At 38.4% G+C, this 17,538-nt stretch overlaps 1 protein-coding gene across 3 annotated transcripts in view; it reads right to left on the minus strand.

Moving 5' to 3' along the window:
- The window catches only part of TMEM132C (transmembrane protein 132C), a 220,465-nt gene that overhangs the window by 92,758 nt on the left and 110,169 nt on the right, over positions 1-17,538 (minus strand). For all 3 annotated transcript variants that reach the window (XM_032198962.1, XM_032198963.1, XM_032198961.1), the window contains exon 3: positions 13,989-14,135. In XM_032198962.1, the coding sequence (XP_032054853.1) occupies positions 13,989-14,135 (147 nt within the window). The remainder of the gene's footprint in view (positions 1-13,988; positions 14,136-17,538) is intronic.

The following is a 17,538-nucleotide window of genomic DNA, read 5'->3' on the forward strand; positions in this document are numbered from 1 at the left end:
GAAAAGGCCTGAAACTTTGTGCTTTTAAAATGTTTGGTTTGTACCAAGTAATACCCCAGGCTCCACCTGTCTATCTTTTCATGTTTAAAGGACAAGTGAATTCTTGAGTAACGCAGTCCTCACGGGCAGGTCACCAGCAAATCAGCCAGCTCGGCAGCACTATGGCTTATTTTTTTTTATTGTTAAGGTTATTTTTAGGCAAAGCTTAAAGCTTGGCAAGGAGGAGAGAGATAAAGAACGTACATACATAGAATTAGCAGCACAGGCTTCCCTTGCTTCAGATAGCTTTAGTAGTAAAGTAGCAGAGACTGTAACCACCCTAGATAGGAACAAAGTCCCCAGGGTTTAATCAGTGTTGAAAGAATCTGAAGCTGAATGAAGGAGGGCTGTGTTAGGTGAGCTTAGGCAGCCTTAAAGACAATGGGTGAGTAATGCAGGAGCATCACTGAGGCTTCTTCTGGATCTCTCTGACATATAATCCAGCTCTTCTGTAGCATGACTCTCCCAGGGCTGGGATGGATTTCTGCTGATGTCTGAGAGCATGACTCAGACAAAACAGGTTGAAACACTAGGAAATAAGAAATGTTTGGATTCTATCCCAGAACACAGCATCTAGGAGAAAGTGCAGCAGTTTTAAAGTCAACGTTGTGGATACAGGATATCAACCATTTCCCACTTCTGACATTATAGCCTCTGGGACTGGTACAGGCCAAAGCTCAGCTTGTGACAGAGAGTTCCCATGTATCAGCCATTAGATGATCCAGAGGTCACCAGAGCAACTTCCAGTACATTTGTGCTACAAACGGGTAATTAATCAAATCAATATTTTACCCAGAAATTGATTGAAACAGGAGGGACAAATGAGTTCAGTGCATTTGGTATTTTAAACCTGAACATCAAGTATAATAATGGCCAATATCTCCATGACATGCCTTAGAAGAGGAAGAAATTACTGAGGTGATTTCTACCCACATCAGTAAACCTAATACAGAGCAAAAAGAAAGACAGATGAATGTGGAAACTGCTTACAGAAGAGACTAGTGGGAAGGCAGTCCTACAAAGATTTTGAAGGTTAATTTTCCAGATTTTTAGGAAGCTTTGGAAAAGTCTGCAGGTTCAGGGCTTGCCAAGCTATATTTTCCAGAATCATCAAAATGTATTTCAGTTTCAATGGAAACAGATTTGGGTTTGATTATATGCATTCCCTTGCAAAAGTGTCAAAAAAGAGAGCCAACACCAGAAATGGTATACAGTAAATGATAAAGTTATATATTTAAAGTATATATTTCTTCCTAACAGCTTACCTCCCCATTCTTAGCACTATGCTATTTTCAATACAAAAGATTTGATGGTACTGGCCCCAGGGAGAAGGGTGGTTTCTCTTAAAAAAAGGAACAACCATTATAGTTTTGGATTCTCTTCCAAGAGTAGTAATTTTAATACCTTCTTGTAAAATTTAAATTACATCTAGTTAGCAAAGTGACAATGACTTTTGGCATATTTTTTCTGCATCTAATTATCACTTGCATTCACTTAAACTCTCTTTTTCCCTACAAAGGATAATTGTCATTAAGCTATTTAGAGTGTGACAATAATTGAGAGGTTTTGGCTATCACAGTCAGAAGCATTAAGATCTGAGAAAGAGTAATAAAGAGACAAGGGAGACAGAAGTTGAAATGCTCACATAATCTGCACTTGATTTTAATTAGGGACAGAAAACTTTTAAGGTCTCAAGAGAGGTCTGGTCTGGATGAGTATCTCTTCATTTCTATCATGCTCACACAGAGTGCTTCTCCCTTCAGCCCTGCCAAGCCTGACCATTTGGTGACCTAGCTAATTAGCTGACTCTTTTTTTTTTTCTTCTTCAAGTCCTCACTGAAGAGACAGGGTACACAAGATTTGGTGAGTTAGTGTGTAGGTCAGAATGAAGCTGTAGAGCATCTTAGGCTTCTGAACTGTGGAGAAGCCTTGGAACATGAAAAGCACATCTCTTTTCCTGCTAAAGATGAAAAGCTAGCAGCAACTATGAAATTTAAGGGTTTACCTACTTTCTCGAGTCTGTCTTCAGTGACATCTGGAATAGTTCTAATAACTTCTTGTATTGCCAACTGCAGAGACTTCATTTTAAAACCAGCAGTCAAAACAAAGCCAGTGAAATCAGTATTCCTCTGAGAGTGGACAATGGTGAAGAAAGGTCACACTTCGCAAACATTTATAAAGTTGGAGCCTGTTTACACACAGCGTGGTTGGCCAGGTCTGTGAAAAACACTGCCCTCAAATGTCCTAGGTTCTGCTCTAAATGGAAGTCTGTTCTGTGACTGTGGATATATTTTTAGGTGTTTTGTTTTTTAATAAATTCATACAGTGGTTCAGATCCAGAACAAATCTCTGCTGATTTCCATCACTGAAGGATGTGGCAATTATATGATATTTGATGACTATGTTTCATCTCACCTCAGCAATTCTGCCAGCCCCAGGAATACTGAAAAGAACAGGAGAGGCTGCCTGTCAAAATAATATGTACAGCTTTGGTAACAAAACATGGCAACAATCCCTTCTTGAATGGTTCTGGGAGGAATGTTAAAAAAAGCTGAGTTACTAGCCAATTCTTTGTTATCAAGTCCCCTACACTAACCATCATGCTTCTAGGTTAACTTTTGTAAATAAAGATTACTGTTAGGAACTGCTTGTATTTACTACTGCTTGTATTTAAATATCATTCATCTGAAATGCGTAGGAGCTTAGTTCATTGTGAGGAAATCAGAACAGGTAAAACCAAACTGTACAAGTAAGCAACTACAGATAGCCAAACAGATCTGAAGCAATGAACAAGATCTGTCTGTAAATATTCCTTCTCAGTCAGTCTCATTAAATTTCTGAGCATTTCTACAGACAAAAAATGAGAAATAGCATCTCCAAGTGGAGAGCCTCACCATCCTATTACACTTTTTCACAGATGACAAAAATGCCATAAGAAATTATAATAAAATACAATTAAAAACTTTAAATCTAGCTGAACAATTGCTAAACTAACCAGACAGATTATATTCCTTCAGAGACTGTCAGTGGTACTTGCTGAGCTCTGGTTTGGTTGAAATGCTGTAACTGTAACAGAATATTTCATGGAGATTATATACATCAGAAATGTCTTTTGCCTTGTGCATTAAAATGAACGTTGCCACATAGGAGCTGTAAACTATTTTGGGTAAGAGCACAGATACAAACATTGAAATTCTTGTTAGTTGACTTATCAGCAATGCTTTGGTTGACAGAGCACTTAGCTTTCAAGCCATCTGATGGCATTGCTAAATATGCCAGTCTCATTAAAAGTAGCTGAAATCGGAATGAATTCAGTGGCTGAGGTCACTCAAGAACTCTGGCAGAGTCATTATTGAATTTCTACTAGTGTGATTACAAAGAGTGCATGCTCAGTCCATTAATTTACAGCATGGAAACAAAAAATCAATGGGGTGCTACTTAAAATTCCTTTTGTAATAATTATGATCATGTATGCAAATATACATGTGGTAGGGTAGTAGGCAAGCTGCTGTTCACAGCCTTGAACAGGAAAGACATTATCTAGTTTTCTGAGCTGCAAACCAGAGAGAAGGAAGGAAAGAACAGTAAGAATTTAGTCTAAACTTGGGGTGAAATTCAGACTGCAAAGAAAATGTTGCTGTTTACTTCAATGAAGCTAAGGTTTCTTCCCTGTAAATTTAACTGGAACTGAAATTCCTGGAATTCAGCAATCTGGAATTCAGCACTGATCTATCAAAAAAACTCTACTACAACAAGTATCTCAGTTTTCTTTAATAAATTTGCTTCCCAGTGAAATTACTAGCATGTCAGTAAAGTAATGATGGGAAAGATCTATGAGTTCTTTGTGAATGATAGTGGGACAAACTGGCATACATCATTTCAGTAGCCTACACTGATTTATACCATCTGTGGACACTCCTCATTCAGACCCTTCAAAGTAATACAGATGCATCACAGATTTCTTCAGGAAAAAGCACTGGATTTCCTTGCTTAAGGAAAAAGTGCATTCAAAACACATCGGCAATTTTTGTATAACATTGTTACTCCAATTTAATTTTTCATTCTTAATTGTGAAAGTGTTACAGAAGAATATGATTGCTGATCTTAATCATCCAATACCATTTGCTGAAACTAACAGAACACCATGGGGCTTATTTAGTAAGATTTCATGGATCCTAATGAAGTTTTTGAGAACTCACAGACATCCCCCACCTTCCAAAAGAGCAACCTACTTCTCCCTTGTTCAATTGCCAGGAAATATACAGAATCCTCCAAACACTTCCTATGTCCCTTCAGACATGCCAATGTATGTAACCAAACCCAACTCAAGCCAGGTGATTTGTACTAGCACTTGACACAACAAGACAAATTCTACACTGATTTAGACTTAAGGGACTGTGGCTGCACAGCTCAGGAAAAAAAAAAAAAAAAAAAAAAAGCTGCCTTTTAAAACATAGTTTTGATTATCACCTGATCACCATGAAGTGATAGCGAAGAAAAACCCTCTTCATACCCAGAATGTGAAATGCCAGAGGTCTCCCTGCAGCTTGAATTATAGATAAACTACAATTTGCAAATGATGACCTATAGAAGCCAAGTTACACTCTCTTGTGTGACAGTTATGTGGCGAGAACTGCAATGATCTCTAATACAATTAATTTTTTTTTTTGATTAAAGGAGTTGTATTGTCTACAACAAAGATTTTTACTTTCTAAGCATGTAAAAGCATATGTTATCTCTATCTACTATGCAAAATGTGCAGGGAGAATTAAATGAAATCCATCATAACAAAATGTGAGAAGTCCTTAGTTTTGCCAAGTTGTGTTATGTCCAGCTTGAATTACACAAACTGTTCTTTGCTAGCAGTGCTCATATGCTCTAAAGTGTTTGCAGAACAATAATGCTGCTGCTGCATTCAGCCTCAAGCACTGGTAATGTGGCTTATTAGTAGTTATGTTACAAGTCAATATTCTCCCCATATCAGCCTTGAAAGGTTTCACACATGCTTCACACCAGGAAATGGATCCATTCAACTATTTTCAGGCAGAGACACAGAATTAACCAGATAAAGGAGGTGACTATTTATTAGTATAGTAGGATCCTTGTCACAGGCTTGGACCTCTCTGTGCTGAATATTGCCCAAATAACAAACACACAGCCTGCTTCAGCAAGCCTACCAGTATAAGCAGGAAAAAAGACAGAGGATAGAGAGAGATAGACAAGAGTGCATATAAATATTGAAAAAATAATACAAAGCTGTAGGAAGAGAGCTGTATCTATTAGATGCCCCGTCATTGCTATAACTTTTCTAAGATAACTGAAGGAGAGGAAGGTTTTCCAAGCACTGATGTAATGTTGCTGAAGCACTGCACATGGGGACAACATTTCAGTAGGGGACAGTAAGAAAGGCAGCCTGAGACACGAGTGTCTGAAGGAACCAAACACACGTGGACTGATGCACTAATCACAGCTGTCAGACCAGGTCTCCAAAATTGTTTGAGTTCAGGACCTTATGCTGGTTTGGTATTCAAACTGATACATTTGCAATCACAGAACAGGATACTGCAAATGAGTTTAAACAAACATCCTACAAGGCTTGATCTTGTTTTAAATTACAAAACTGAGAATCAGTAGATTAATATAATTCAACTCAGTGGAGCTAAACCAATGTAAAATGGTGTTAATGAGACAACAGTTAGGTCTGCCAAGTGTTTATGAAAACCAAACTTCCTATACAAACACTGCACATAAGTGATTTTAAGTGATAAAATTATCACTTAAATATATCACTATAAATATATATGCCTATGTGCTTATATGCCTTATATGCCTATAAAATTATTTTTATATTACAATTATCTCCAACTGGAAGATATGTGATGGGTGTAATGGCAGAGGCTAATGAAATGCACTTAAACTCATGTTGAATTTTTAACAAGAGAAAAAATGCAGTGTATAAAAACACAAATATTCAATCTTTCTATTATTTAGGCCCTGTGAGACATACAATGCTGAAAGACAGATGCTGAATAAAGAGGCAGTAGTTCAGCAGGAGCTCTAGAGGTAGCAGGAGCAGTGTTTAGCCATCACTTGCCACAGGTACACAAGTAACATCACATATTTGATTACATATACTTGCAACTGGGAATAGCGGTTAATGGCTTGAACTGAAGGGACAGCCAGGAGTGGTGACTAGAGGGACAGCCCTACACAGCACCACCAACACACCGTGAAATCCTCTGAGCCAGCACTTACCATAATCTGCTGATTTCCCTACCAACCTTGCTTAACTTGTAAGGCTTACAACAGACATCTATATAGTAATTTTCTGCCTGTCTCATACCACAATCACCATTATTATATAATAACAAAATAAAGAAACAGAAAAGAGATTTTGTCTGTGCTTAAAATAGGTAGTAACTCATAAAACTGAAGCATCTTTGAGTGGAAAAGTAAATCTCAGTAAGACAGTGCCGAAACAAGTGGTTCACCTGACATAATACAGCATGCTTTGTCCAAGGCAAGGCAAAGGTCTCAAACAATTGGTGATACTTTCCCCTCATCATCTGGTTAGCTGCTGCTTCTTTCTGACAGAGGTGTGAGATAGGGAAAACATTCAAAATCATCTAATTCTCTTGAGATTGTAGTGTATTTTTCCAGAGGTCCCTCTTGACCAGTTTTAAGCACCTTGAAAACAAGATGCTCATCAGCGTTTTGGAGGAGAAAAATTAACATAGTACTTGCATGCTTAGGATTGCTGCATACTATCCCTACAATAAAACTCAGATCAAATGAGTTCAGAGGAATTTTGTGAAAACACAAGTATCAATGATAGAGAGGATTTACATGTGTATGAAATATTTCAATTTACTCTGCTGAATACTAAAAAAGATCGTATTCACTATATTCTAGAAAGGTTTGGCTTTTGGTGCTTTCTCCTAAATTTTCTTCATTCTTTTTTTCCCTGACTGATTTATTTCCTCTGCTATGAAAGTTACAGAGGAAAGCAGAGTTGCTTGGCATCATGATGTGGTATTGCTGAACTCAGCTGTTTATGGCTTTCAGCAGATGTTTCTGCTTCAAAGAGAGTGTGAGGAAAAATACACATGCACAAATTCCTCCCCTCCTCCCCAGTTCTGCATCTTTTGTCTCTTATCTTCCACTGTCTCCAAATCACAAGGAAGGCTGCATGACAATAGCTATTAAAACGTCCTACCCATGCCAAATCTCACAGATAAATGAGAGCTGACCTTGTCCAAAAATAGAACTCATTATTTAAAATGCAAAGAAAAAAATATTAACAAAAGTGTCAGTCCATGAACAAGTTGCATTGGAAAGATTTTCACAGACAACCTGGCTAAGAATTACATCTTATTAAAATGGAAGGCAATGAGGATTGCTGTGTGCAAGAAGTGAGAAGACAGCAGTTATTCTGCAGAGGATGCAAGGGGGACGGCCAGCCTGTCCTACTATAAAATCCAGGAGCTCTACAAAACACATACTCTGACATAAGCCAAAGACTGAGAAGGAGACTGTGTTTTCTAGTCAGTCTGTGAGAAATTACTGTTTTGTCAGAAGTCAAACAATAATCTCACCCTGGACATCAGGAATTATAGTTATTATTGAATCTGTCCATCAATTTGAAATGAATATAAAACTCTCCCATTATTCCATGATTGCACATCCTATTCAATTTAATACGTGAGGGGCTCTGCTGTATTTATATAATAATGAAATAAAACAATACCTCCAACCTGAGGGAAGGAACTGGTGGCAAGTGAGACAACTTTCTCAGTAAGGCTAGATTACTGCATGCATTGGCTAAGTGTCCAGCATTTGGTTTTGATAAGCATTGTAAAGAGCATTTCCAAACTGCCCAGATTTGCTGAGCAAACAAAATCTGATGCTTTCATCAGTGCAAGAAATATTTGGAGAATGACCTTTCTCTTCATGCTTTAGTTTTTCTTCCCAACAGACACAAACTCCAAAGTAGACACACAAATACACACCAAAACAAAACAAAGAAACAATTAACTTATTGGAACTGGGCCGGAACTCCTGTGAAGATCATGGATGGGCCTGATTTTGTGCATCTTGCTGTCTCATCTCACTTAATTTATTTTCTTGGACAGAAAACTCATGGGATTGCCTCGTGCAGATCCTGTTGGTTTGTTTGGCCTTTTTCTATCATAAAGCAGGTATTTATGCCCATACAACAAATGTGTTAAAAACACATTTCCAGAAAAACTATTTACTGATAGTAGTTATTTATTGTTATTTATTTACATATTAGCAGGACCAAGACACGCCAGCTATGGAGCAAGGCCTTGCAGTGGTAGGTGTGAGATGAAAACTAGACAGACAGATGCTGTTGTCACGACGATTTCTACAGTTATCTCAAATTCGTTATTTCTGAACTTGCACTACTGAGTGCATGGAAAAGAAAGGACCCTTCAGCTTCAGCAAGAGTCCTTGTTCATGAGAGCACCCATGAAATTTGCTTTCCCTTAATGCAGCTGAGAGCTGCCCATTAAGTCAAAACCACTCAGGACTCATAAGGTTCAACCAGTGGCCCTGCTCCCCACAAGTACCCGATAAGACAGAAAGGCACAAGAAACAAGTATTTCCCCTCAAGACAGTTTGTGCAGATGCTGCAGCAACCAGACAGAGTGAGGCAATGGTAACTGCATCTGCCTCCATGCTGCAGACAGCTTCCTCTTGAAAGAGATATGAAAGGCATCCTTCATCCCTCCTCTGTCCCCAGGTCAGTGCTTTGATAAACACTTCTGACATTCAAAGCAGCAAAAGAGGAGCTGTATGAAGAGCTCTTTTGGGAAGCAACCTTTTAACCCAAGTCTCCTGTGCCCTAGAAAAGACACTGTTACGAGGCACAGCTGGCTGATCCTCTGCCATATGTGCAGATGTCCAGTATATCTTTGGCACCTACATCATATGCTTGAAGACATCTGTGACCTAATTTGACCTGAAGCAGGCATCCTAACATAAAGGGAAATCTTAGAATGCTAAGACAGCAGGCAAAGATAATTTATTGGGTAAATCAGGCAAGAAAGGGTGGAAGGAAAGGATCTTTAAAGCAGTAGGTAAAGGCTTAGCTGTATTATTCCTGAAACTGTTGCTGCAAGCTATGTGCATAAATTCCCCTGTGTCATTTTAAGCAGAATGATGCACATCACAGGAGTGACTGGCCTTGCAAGCTCTGAGGGTTGCACTGGTAACTTGCCAGCAGACTAAAAGACTGCACCTAATTTGCTCTGAAATATGCATAATGCTTAAAGCACGAAACTCAGGAGGCCATAACACTTGTTCGCTTGTGACTTTTATATAAATTAAAGGAAATTTTTTCCCTCTTGGGCTTCAATGGAAAAAGATATCCACTGCTGACATCTTCCTTCTAAAGCATCTCTCTGGCTTGGACAAATCAGTTTCTGTAGATGCAGATATGACCATATACGACTTCCCAAGCAGCTAATACTACAGTAGTGGCATGTGTCATGCCAGCTTGGGTCCTGCATAAATTAACAGTCAGAAGGACAAATGACTCTATGGAAAAAATCCTGATCCATGAGCACCAAACCTCCAAGTCCTTGTGAAGACGGATGTCCTCTGCTCAGACTGCAAAGTTTTGTGGTCAGCAGGCACCACTGTCACCCTGCTGAGCTTTGCAAACCACATTGACCCCAAACTGTGCAAGAGAAAGGTGACCCAGATTTCAAATAATTAATATCTTCAACCCTGTTTATAATGTCTGGATGCTCTTCTGTGTACCCATACATTGGGAATGCACTGCCTGTCTTCAAATATAGCCAGACACACACACTGCGTGGCTTGTGGTTTTTCAAGTTTGAGACCTGTTGTTCACATTTTTTATTTTTATTTTTTCCCAGCACAAGATAATTTCACTTTGCTGAAACCCCTTGGCAACACATGGTGCTGCCAGGCAGAGGAAGGACCTGCACAGAACTGTAATGGCTTTGTTGCTTTCCTCTGTGCCCTGATGATATGAAACACAACCTAGTAACATCATTAGTTTTTCCCATGTGAATGCAATGATACCCAGCCAGTGGAAAAAAAAAAAAGTAAAAAAGAAAAAAAAAAAGTAAAAAAAAAAAAAAAAAAAAGTGTGTGCTTGTGGCAGGGGAAGTGATTGTGACACAGTCTGAAACATAAACATAACATCTGGAAGCACTCTTCCTGAGTCTGCCTCTTTATCAGACAGATGGCTGGAGAGCTGTAAGCCCATGGGCCTCTCAAAAGGTTCAAGGCCAAGAGGATAAAGTGCTACATCACAGCAGTTTTCCATTATGTCAGTTTTTTTAAATGTCTCTCCGTTCTACCACACTCTGTTTCTCTGCCCAGTTAGGGAGACAGGCACTGCTGTGTTGGCAGAAATCAAAAGCACTGGTGACTCTTCCTGTGCAAACAAAATAAAACATCCACAGGCAGAAACATAAGCCCAAGAACAGAACAAAGGCAGCTTGTAGAAGTCCTTGAAGAAGCAGGAAGGGGAGCTGGGTCTAGATTAGCCCCTGTTGCTGCTACTTAGTGCTTGACATAGCAGATACAGGATACTCCTGCTTTGGCAGAGAAGGCAGCTTAAGAAATTCCCCTAAAACATCTCATTCCTACCCTTAATCCATTGTTTTCATCCCCACGTCTGGCAGCATACCAGCTGGTAGAGATATGCTATTAAAAAAAAAGTCTGTGAAAATTACTTAGGTTAAAAATAACCTTTGCTCTGTCTTGGAACAGACTTTATATGCTGTGGTGACAGTCCAGAATAAGCTACACAGCAAATACAAGACTTTTCAGTGAAGCTGCTCTCAGGGTAGATGTGGTACATCATAAATCAACCATACTTGCCCGGAACCAAACAGAAGCAAGGCTAAGATATGGAACTGGTTGTAATAGTAACCAGAAATATCTCTTCATCTGTCCTGAGGACACATTTCAAATCTACCAGCTGTCCTCCAGACATGAGAAACAACAAGGGAAAACAACTGACCAAGCAGTAGTCTAGCCTTGTTTTCACTAATCAACACACTGTTGCTATCCTCATCAGTAGTTACTTGAATCTCAGCACAAATTGCATTATGAGGCATACAAACATTGCTGATTTCAAGCTGTTTTCAGCTACTTGCTGCAGTGGCAAAGTTTTTCTGAATAAATCAAAGTTAAGAAGCTATGTCTCTTTGCTTTAGTGGCACACACTTAAATAGAAGAAATACTACTTAAAAAGTAAAAAACCATGGCCCACATATTCTCAAAATGTAAGCGTAAACAATTATTCCTGTGAGGTACCTAAAACATGTCCCTTGGTTTTTATTACTTATATAATGTGAAAGCTGTTAGCTGCTGAGTGGTGTTGCACCTGGATACAAACTGCTTGCTTCAAAATTCTTATAAAGTAATTACAACCATACACTTACAATAGTAGAAAGATGAAAGAAAAGAAAAGCAACATGGCAAGAAAAAATAGTTGTTTTATGTAGCCTGGGGGTTTGTTTCCAGGGATGTGAAGGGGAAGGAGTGCAAAGGTTCACCATGGTGTGTCAAGGAGACTCCCAAGTAAATAAGAGTGTGCAGAGAAAGGCCAGGAGTTCCTATTCACATGCTTAACTACCTAACACATCACTTTCTTCATTATGATCTGAAGGAGCTCTGGGATGAGGTTTTATCTTGTTTCCACAAAACAGTTTGCAGGAGGCAGCACACCAATACACTGAGAATTTACTATTAATTTAAGAAATATTATGACTTTTCACAACCAACTGGGCACATGTGACAACACAAAGGGAGATCCAAATTACTCCTGCTAGTTTCAGTACAGAGGAATAAGGCACAACTGCAGAAGACCTTTCATTTTCCTTTCCTGTTAGCTCATTCTCTGAGCTGTGATAGAAATAGCTGGTCACTCAAAGAAAAGGAACATACTATCATCCTCACGAAAGGCTGTGTGAATGTTCATAAAACACTCAAGAAATATAAATATTTACTTACTTTTCGGAAGCTCTTTGGTGAAGGCCATGGAAAATAACACTCCCTGCTTAAATTAACATAGATACATTAAATTAATGTATCTATGAAATCACTGAGTTTACTGCAGAAGAAAATTAGTAGGTGTTGATGCTGGAGCTCCAGAGTGGTAGCTCACATGTACACTGACCTTGCTACAGAACTGCATGTTGCCCAGATGCACTACACTGCTAAATCACTCTGAAAACGCTGGAGGCAGCACAGAAAGATCCCATTAGGGGCTTGCAATTATTGACCAAATTAAATCAGTTTAATAGAATATTTGTACTCTGCACAGAGGGCTCCAAGTGATGCTCAGTAATTGTAATGCCCACAACATCATGTGCTTTCCCATTGGGATCTCAGTACACACACCCCTAAGTTTCTCCATCAAGCTCATCCTTGTATATTAAAATTTCATTCAAACCTAGGCTTGTCATGCTTTCAGAAGACAGGGACTATTTGCATACACAAGGAGAGAAAGGTGTTAATTAAAACATTGACTTTTATTTGCATAATCGGTGCTACAAATATTTTTATAGGTTAATTAGACTTTATGCAAATTGGATTAAGAAGATTTAATTTGGGATTTGATAACCTGAGTATTATAGTCCTGCAGTTATAAATACGTTCAGAATCATACTCTGTTCTATAGCTATGTTTTTCCTTTTAAACTTTTTGTTTGTTTGTTTGTTTGTTTTTCCCTTACTTCTGGTAGGCTTGGTAGGCTTAAATGAGTTATTTTTCCTTTCCTCACTCCATACCACCCCTGCCCTCACCCCCCCTAATCTCCACTAAAAATCACACTAGCTGCAATGATACTATGTGTAAATACAATGAATGAATGAGCTGTTCACGACAAGAGAAATTTCCACACTTTATGGAAGTCTAATTTTCTCAGGCACTCAAACTGGGCATAGAATATAAGTGTTAAAACCTGCTCAAGTTTTCTATGCTTGAAGGTAGTAAAGATCCACTGCATGGGAAAGCAAAAGCCTACACAGAATCCACTGAAGGGTATATGATACTCTTCAATGAGCCTGGGTTTGAGGCTAATAATAAGTGTAGAGCTTGTGAAACATTGCTCGGATCTGTACAATGGAAATGCTCTACGTGGACTAATGAACGACAGTGTTGTTAGACTTCAAAAGATGACACCCAGCATGAGCCAAATGATTTCCACTGAAACCAACAGTGTATGAATTCACTGTATGATGTGGAAGACAATCAGAGTTCCTGAAAAAGCACCACTTTTATGGCTGTGGAACAGCTAGACTAACTCTCAGTATAAGCATATCAAACAGGAAAGCAGGCACTGGCAGGCCAGTTCATACCAGTGCTTCCTGGAGTGTGTGGCTGCCTCTGACAGTTACCAGTGCATAGCCTAGCAAAGGAAACGCTAGTTCTGGAAGAAGAAATGCTTTGCAGAAGGGGATTCTGCCATATTACACACAGGACACTAAATACTGAAAGCTTTAAATTATCCTGTACCAATGCCTGAAAGTTACAGTGGCTCATCCTGGAAGAATTAATTACTTGCTTGGTGAGCCAACCATGGAGGCTGTGATACATTCAGAGAAACAAGGTCAAAACTATCTAGCTGAAAAAATTGCGTTCAATAGAAACCTTTAAAATTAAGGATATTTATATCCATGCCAAAATGATCCCCTCATCCCAATCTTAGGCCTATTTTTTTTTCTCTCTCATTTAAACTGATTAATTTCATTACCTGGAAACTGAGATATCCTGTTATAGATCAGCAGATGGTACCATAGTTAACATAAGTGTCTCCAGATTTCCAGGCTACAGTTTTAATAGCTATGAGTAGCGGTAATGTGAGCCCTATGTCTTTCAACCAATGAATGGTATCATGGATATAAATGAGTTTAATGTGCCACGAAGATGAGGTTTCATACCTGTTCCTTGAACTTGGTGCTATCCTCTGACAAATAACCGTTGCAGTCGAATGCTTTCCACCATTCCCCACTTCTTGTTTCACATCCCATTGCTGGGGATCACTTGTCTTTGCATTGAGAATATTTACGCCTTTCTTCACCTTTGCCCTGTTGGAAACAGCAGTTGTAAAAAGTTTATAGGAGTCATTCAGGACTGTGATCTTCCTAATATAGCTCAGGCATGGAAATCTCAATGTATCAAAACTAAGCTAAGTATAAAAGACATTTCCAATCCATAAGTAAATATAGACTGATATAGTGAGTGCAGATCTAAGGCCACCTATTACTCTTTTTTTTGGACAGAATCAAATTCCTGTGTGCCTTTATATGTTCTGCCAACAGTAGGCTGGAGTTATGACAAAGACTAAACTTGTAGGACAATCTGCACTCGATGTTTATTTCTTTATTCTGGTAACAATTTCATTCAAAGATAAATTTGTCCCAACAGAGAAGACTTCATAAGGTTCTGTTCATCTGTATCAAGACAAGCTTGTGCTTGATCATTGCAAAGATGAATATTTCACTTGAGAATTTTAAATAATCCATCTATATATATAGTATTCTTCTAGCTATCAGTGGACAGGTTGCTATTCTGCCTTCTCTGTGACAGATTTCCAAGGAAATTTCTGTTTCTATTTGGAATCTCCAGCCTGGAGAGAATGCAGCCATTGTCTAATACAAGGCTTTTTAATTCAGTGATATTCTTCGAGGATGCAAATTTCTGCCACTGTTACTTGTTATGCCCAGTAAAAAGTTAACGGTATTTATCGAGTGATGGATATCAGCAATAACTGAATGGAGGGTTAATTAATGAATATTTGCTCAATTAAGGGGCATTTGTATGAAGAAACTCCCAGCAAAGATGCTATTTAGGTGCAGAACATTTAACTTCTGTCCTCTAGTTCTATCACAAAACATCAAGAATAAGCAGTACTTATACAGTCTTTCTCTTCAAAAGACAGAGACACAAAATTCCACCAGCCCAGAGGACTGATGCGAAAAGATGCATATGCATATCTTTAGACATTAAAACACTTTAAAAATGTAGTCATGAATAATTGAGTAAGTATAATTGTATTTCTGAAGATTATTTTTTTAACACTGAGACAAAAACAATTAATTTAAGACACTGAAAAAGAAAAACATCTTTTTTTCTTTGTATAAAGCAAAGCACTTAATTCTCTCATTTGCAACAAGAAACACAATGGAGCTTCACAAATTACAGTCTTGTTCTAGTAAAACTAGCACAAACTTGATGTACCTCTAATGCCTTCAGTTGAATTACCCAGAAATAAAACCAAGAAAAAGTAAGGGGAGAATCAAATCTGCTACTGAAGGTTCATTAAAGCCTTAAGCCCCATTAAATTTTCCAGCATGCAGTTCAAATAAATGAACAATAAATAAATAAATTTCATTAATAAGAAAACACTACCGCCAATCTTGAAATGCATACAAATCCATCTGCATGCTTTTGGTAGTATGCATTTTAGGAGACATTTGGACATATTTTAGGATACTGATATTTAGCTACCGGGGAGAAGCTGCTCTTTGAGATGGACTTTGAAATGGCATAATGTCAGTCAAAATGAAGTTCTTCATGTTTGGATTTTCAACACAATTACAACTTCCTTAGCAGCTGTAAATTGCTCTTTCCATCATGTAGCTTGACATAGTCCAATACCTGGTCTCCTGTTAATTAGGATAGACATTTGTGTGGTCAAGGTTAGCAGTAAAATACATTGCCAGAGGACAAAAGACCATGGCTAAAATGCCATTTTTTTTTAATTAACTACAATATGGAGCATTAAGTTGAGTGATTTTCACATATGCCATTATATAAAGCCCATTAAAAAAAAAAAAAAAATCCATCCCAGGGTAAAGTGGGTTATGTTTAGTGAGAAAAATCAATGTTGTGATTGCACTTAGCACTGGAATTAGGGTATGAACACCCAGAAGACTGAACTTCCTAAATAAATATGCAGAAGCACAATTTGCAACTCTCCCTCTAAAAAGGGCATTGAGTTTTATATAACAAGGTCAATGGATGAATCAGAATTAAGTCAGACAGTACTGAGCCCCATGCATTTTTAAATGCAGTCTGTACCCATATGCCACAAATGTTTTCACTTAATTTTGTATTTACTTAAGTGTTTGAGTGCTAGCAAGGAAAAGTCTATTTAATTCCTTAACAAAAATCCATTGACCCTGTTGTATGCCTGTGATTAAATATTAGTTTTTTAAAACCAATAGTGCCAACTTTGTATATAAAAATTTGCAAGTTATAGTACCTCAATAAACCTTGAGACAGAGGACCTGAAGGCCAAATTGCTTGACAGTCTCCTGTATTTATCCACCTGATCTATGCAGTACATATACACTAAGCATGTTTACTTAAGGGAAGCAGGCGCAGCAACAATAAACAGAGGTGACAAACAGCTGAAGTACTCCAGGTTCCCTCAGTGCATGCTTCCCCACCTACTCATACTGCAAAATTCTCCCATCTGCCATGGCTGCTTATGCTCACAGAAAGGTGGTTTTGCACAACTCTACAGCCAGGAAGTATCCACCAGCACATCCAGAAGTTGTCACTTTGGACCCAAGTGGAGTCAAAATCTCCACCCCAACTTTTTCTAGGCTAATTACAGCATTTCCTGTGGGTGTCAGTAAATGTCCTCTCTCACTATGCCTATGTGCTCTCCATGACAGTAGGATAAACTAAAGCAAAGCTCCAGGTCTTCTGATCAGTAACAAAAATCACCCTCCCCTTCCTCTGGATCTAAACACATACCCTGCTAAGCAAGCCACCTACATATGCACAAAACTTCAAGGCAGCTAATTTATTTGGGTTTGATGAAAAGTTAAGCACATTTTTTGATCTTTTGACGAAAGCAGACCTTGGCAAATGGAAAGATGAAAGAACGACCATCATTAGGAACAGACAGAATACCAGAGGTCGGCTTCAATCCCATTCTAAACAGGAGACCTCCATCTGAAGGAGATTTTGGAAGCTTTATGAACACATGGTAGCCAGAATGGGGCTTCTTGCTTCAACTTCTAAGGTTATTAACCACAAGCACAGGAAAACTCTTCCTCAACTTTGTCTCAAAATACTGGGTAACATATTTCTCTTTAATTCCCTCAAAGGGAAAATTAAAACATTTCACTTGGCATGCTGAGCAAGCTGCATCTTAAAGACATTACTGAAAAAGTCTCCAGCAGCTCACCTACATATCGTTACATAACTGTCATCCAGACCAAGTAAAAATATTTACTGACACAATCTCACACTGAATGCATTTGTATAAGTTTGCAATTTCCAAGCAAATATTGTTTCCAATTGAAGCTATTAGTTGTACACAAAGATTTTCATTTTGCACCTTACCTTCCTAATGTGTTAAACTTAGAAATAACACTTCTAATTAATACAGGCTGATCAGAGCTGCAGATGAAAATTTGCCATTCCATTTCACTGTCCTCAAATTACAAGTATTTGGACAGTGCTCTCAGACAT

Source organism: Aythya fuligula, chromosome 17 (genome assembly GCF_009819795.1).
Source record: "Aythya fuligula isolate bAytFul2 chromosome 17, bAytFul2.pri, whole genome shotgun sequence".
In the NCBI taxonomy this organism is placed as follows: domain Eukaryota; kingdom Metazoa; phylum Chordata; class Aves; order Anseriformes; family Anatidae; genus Aythya; species Aythya fuligula.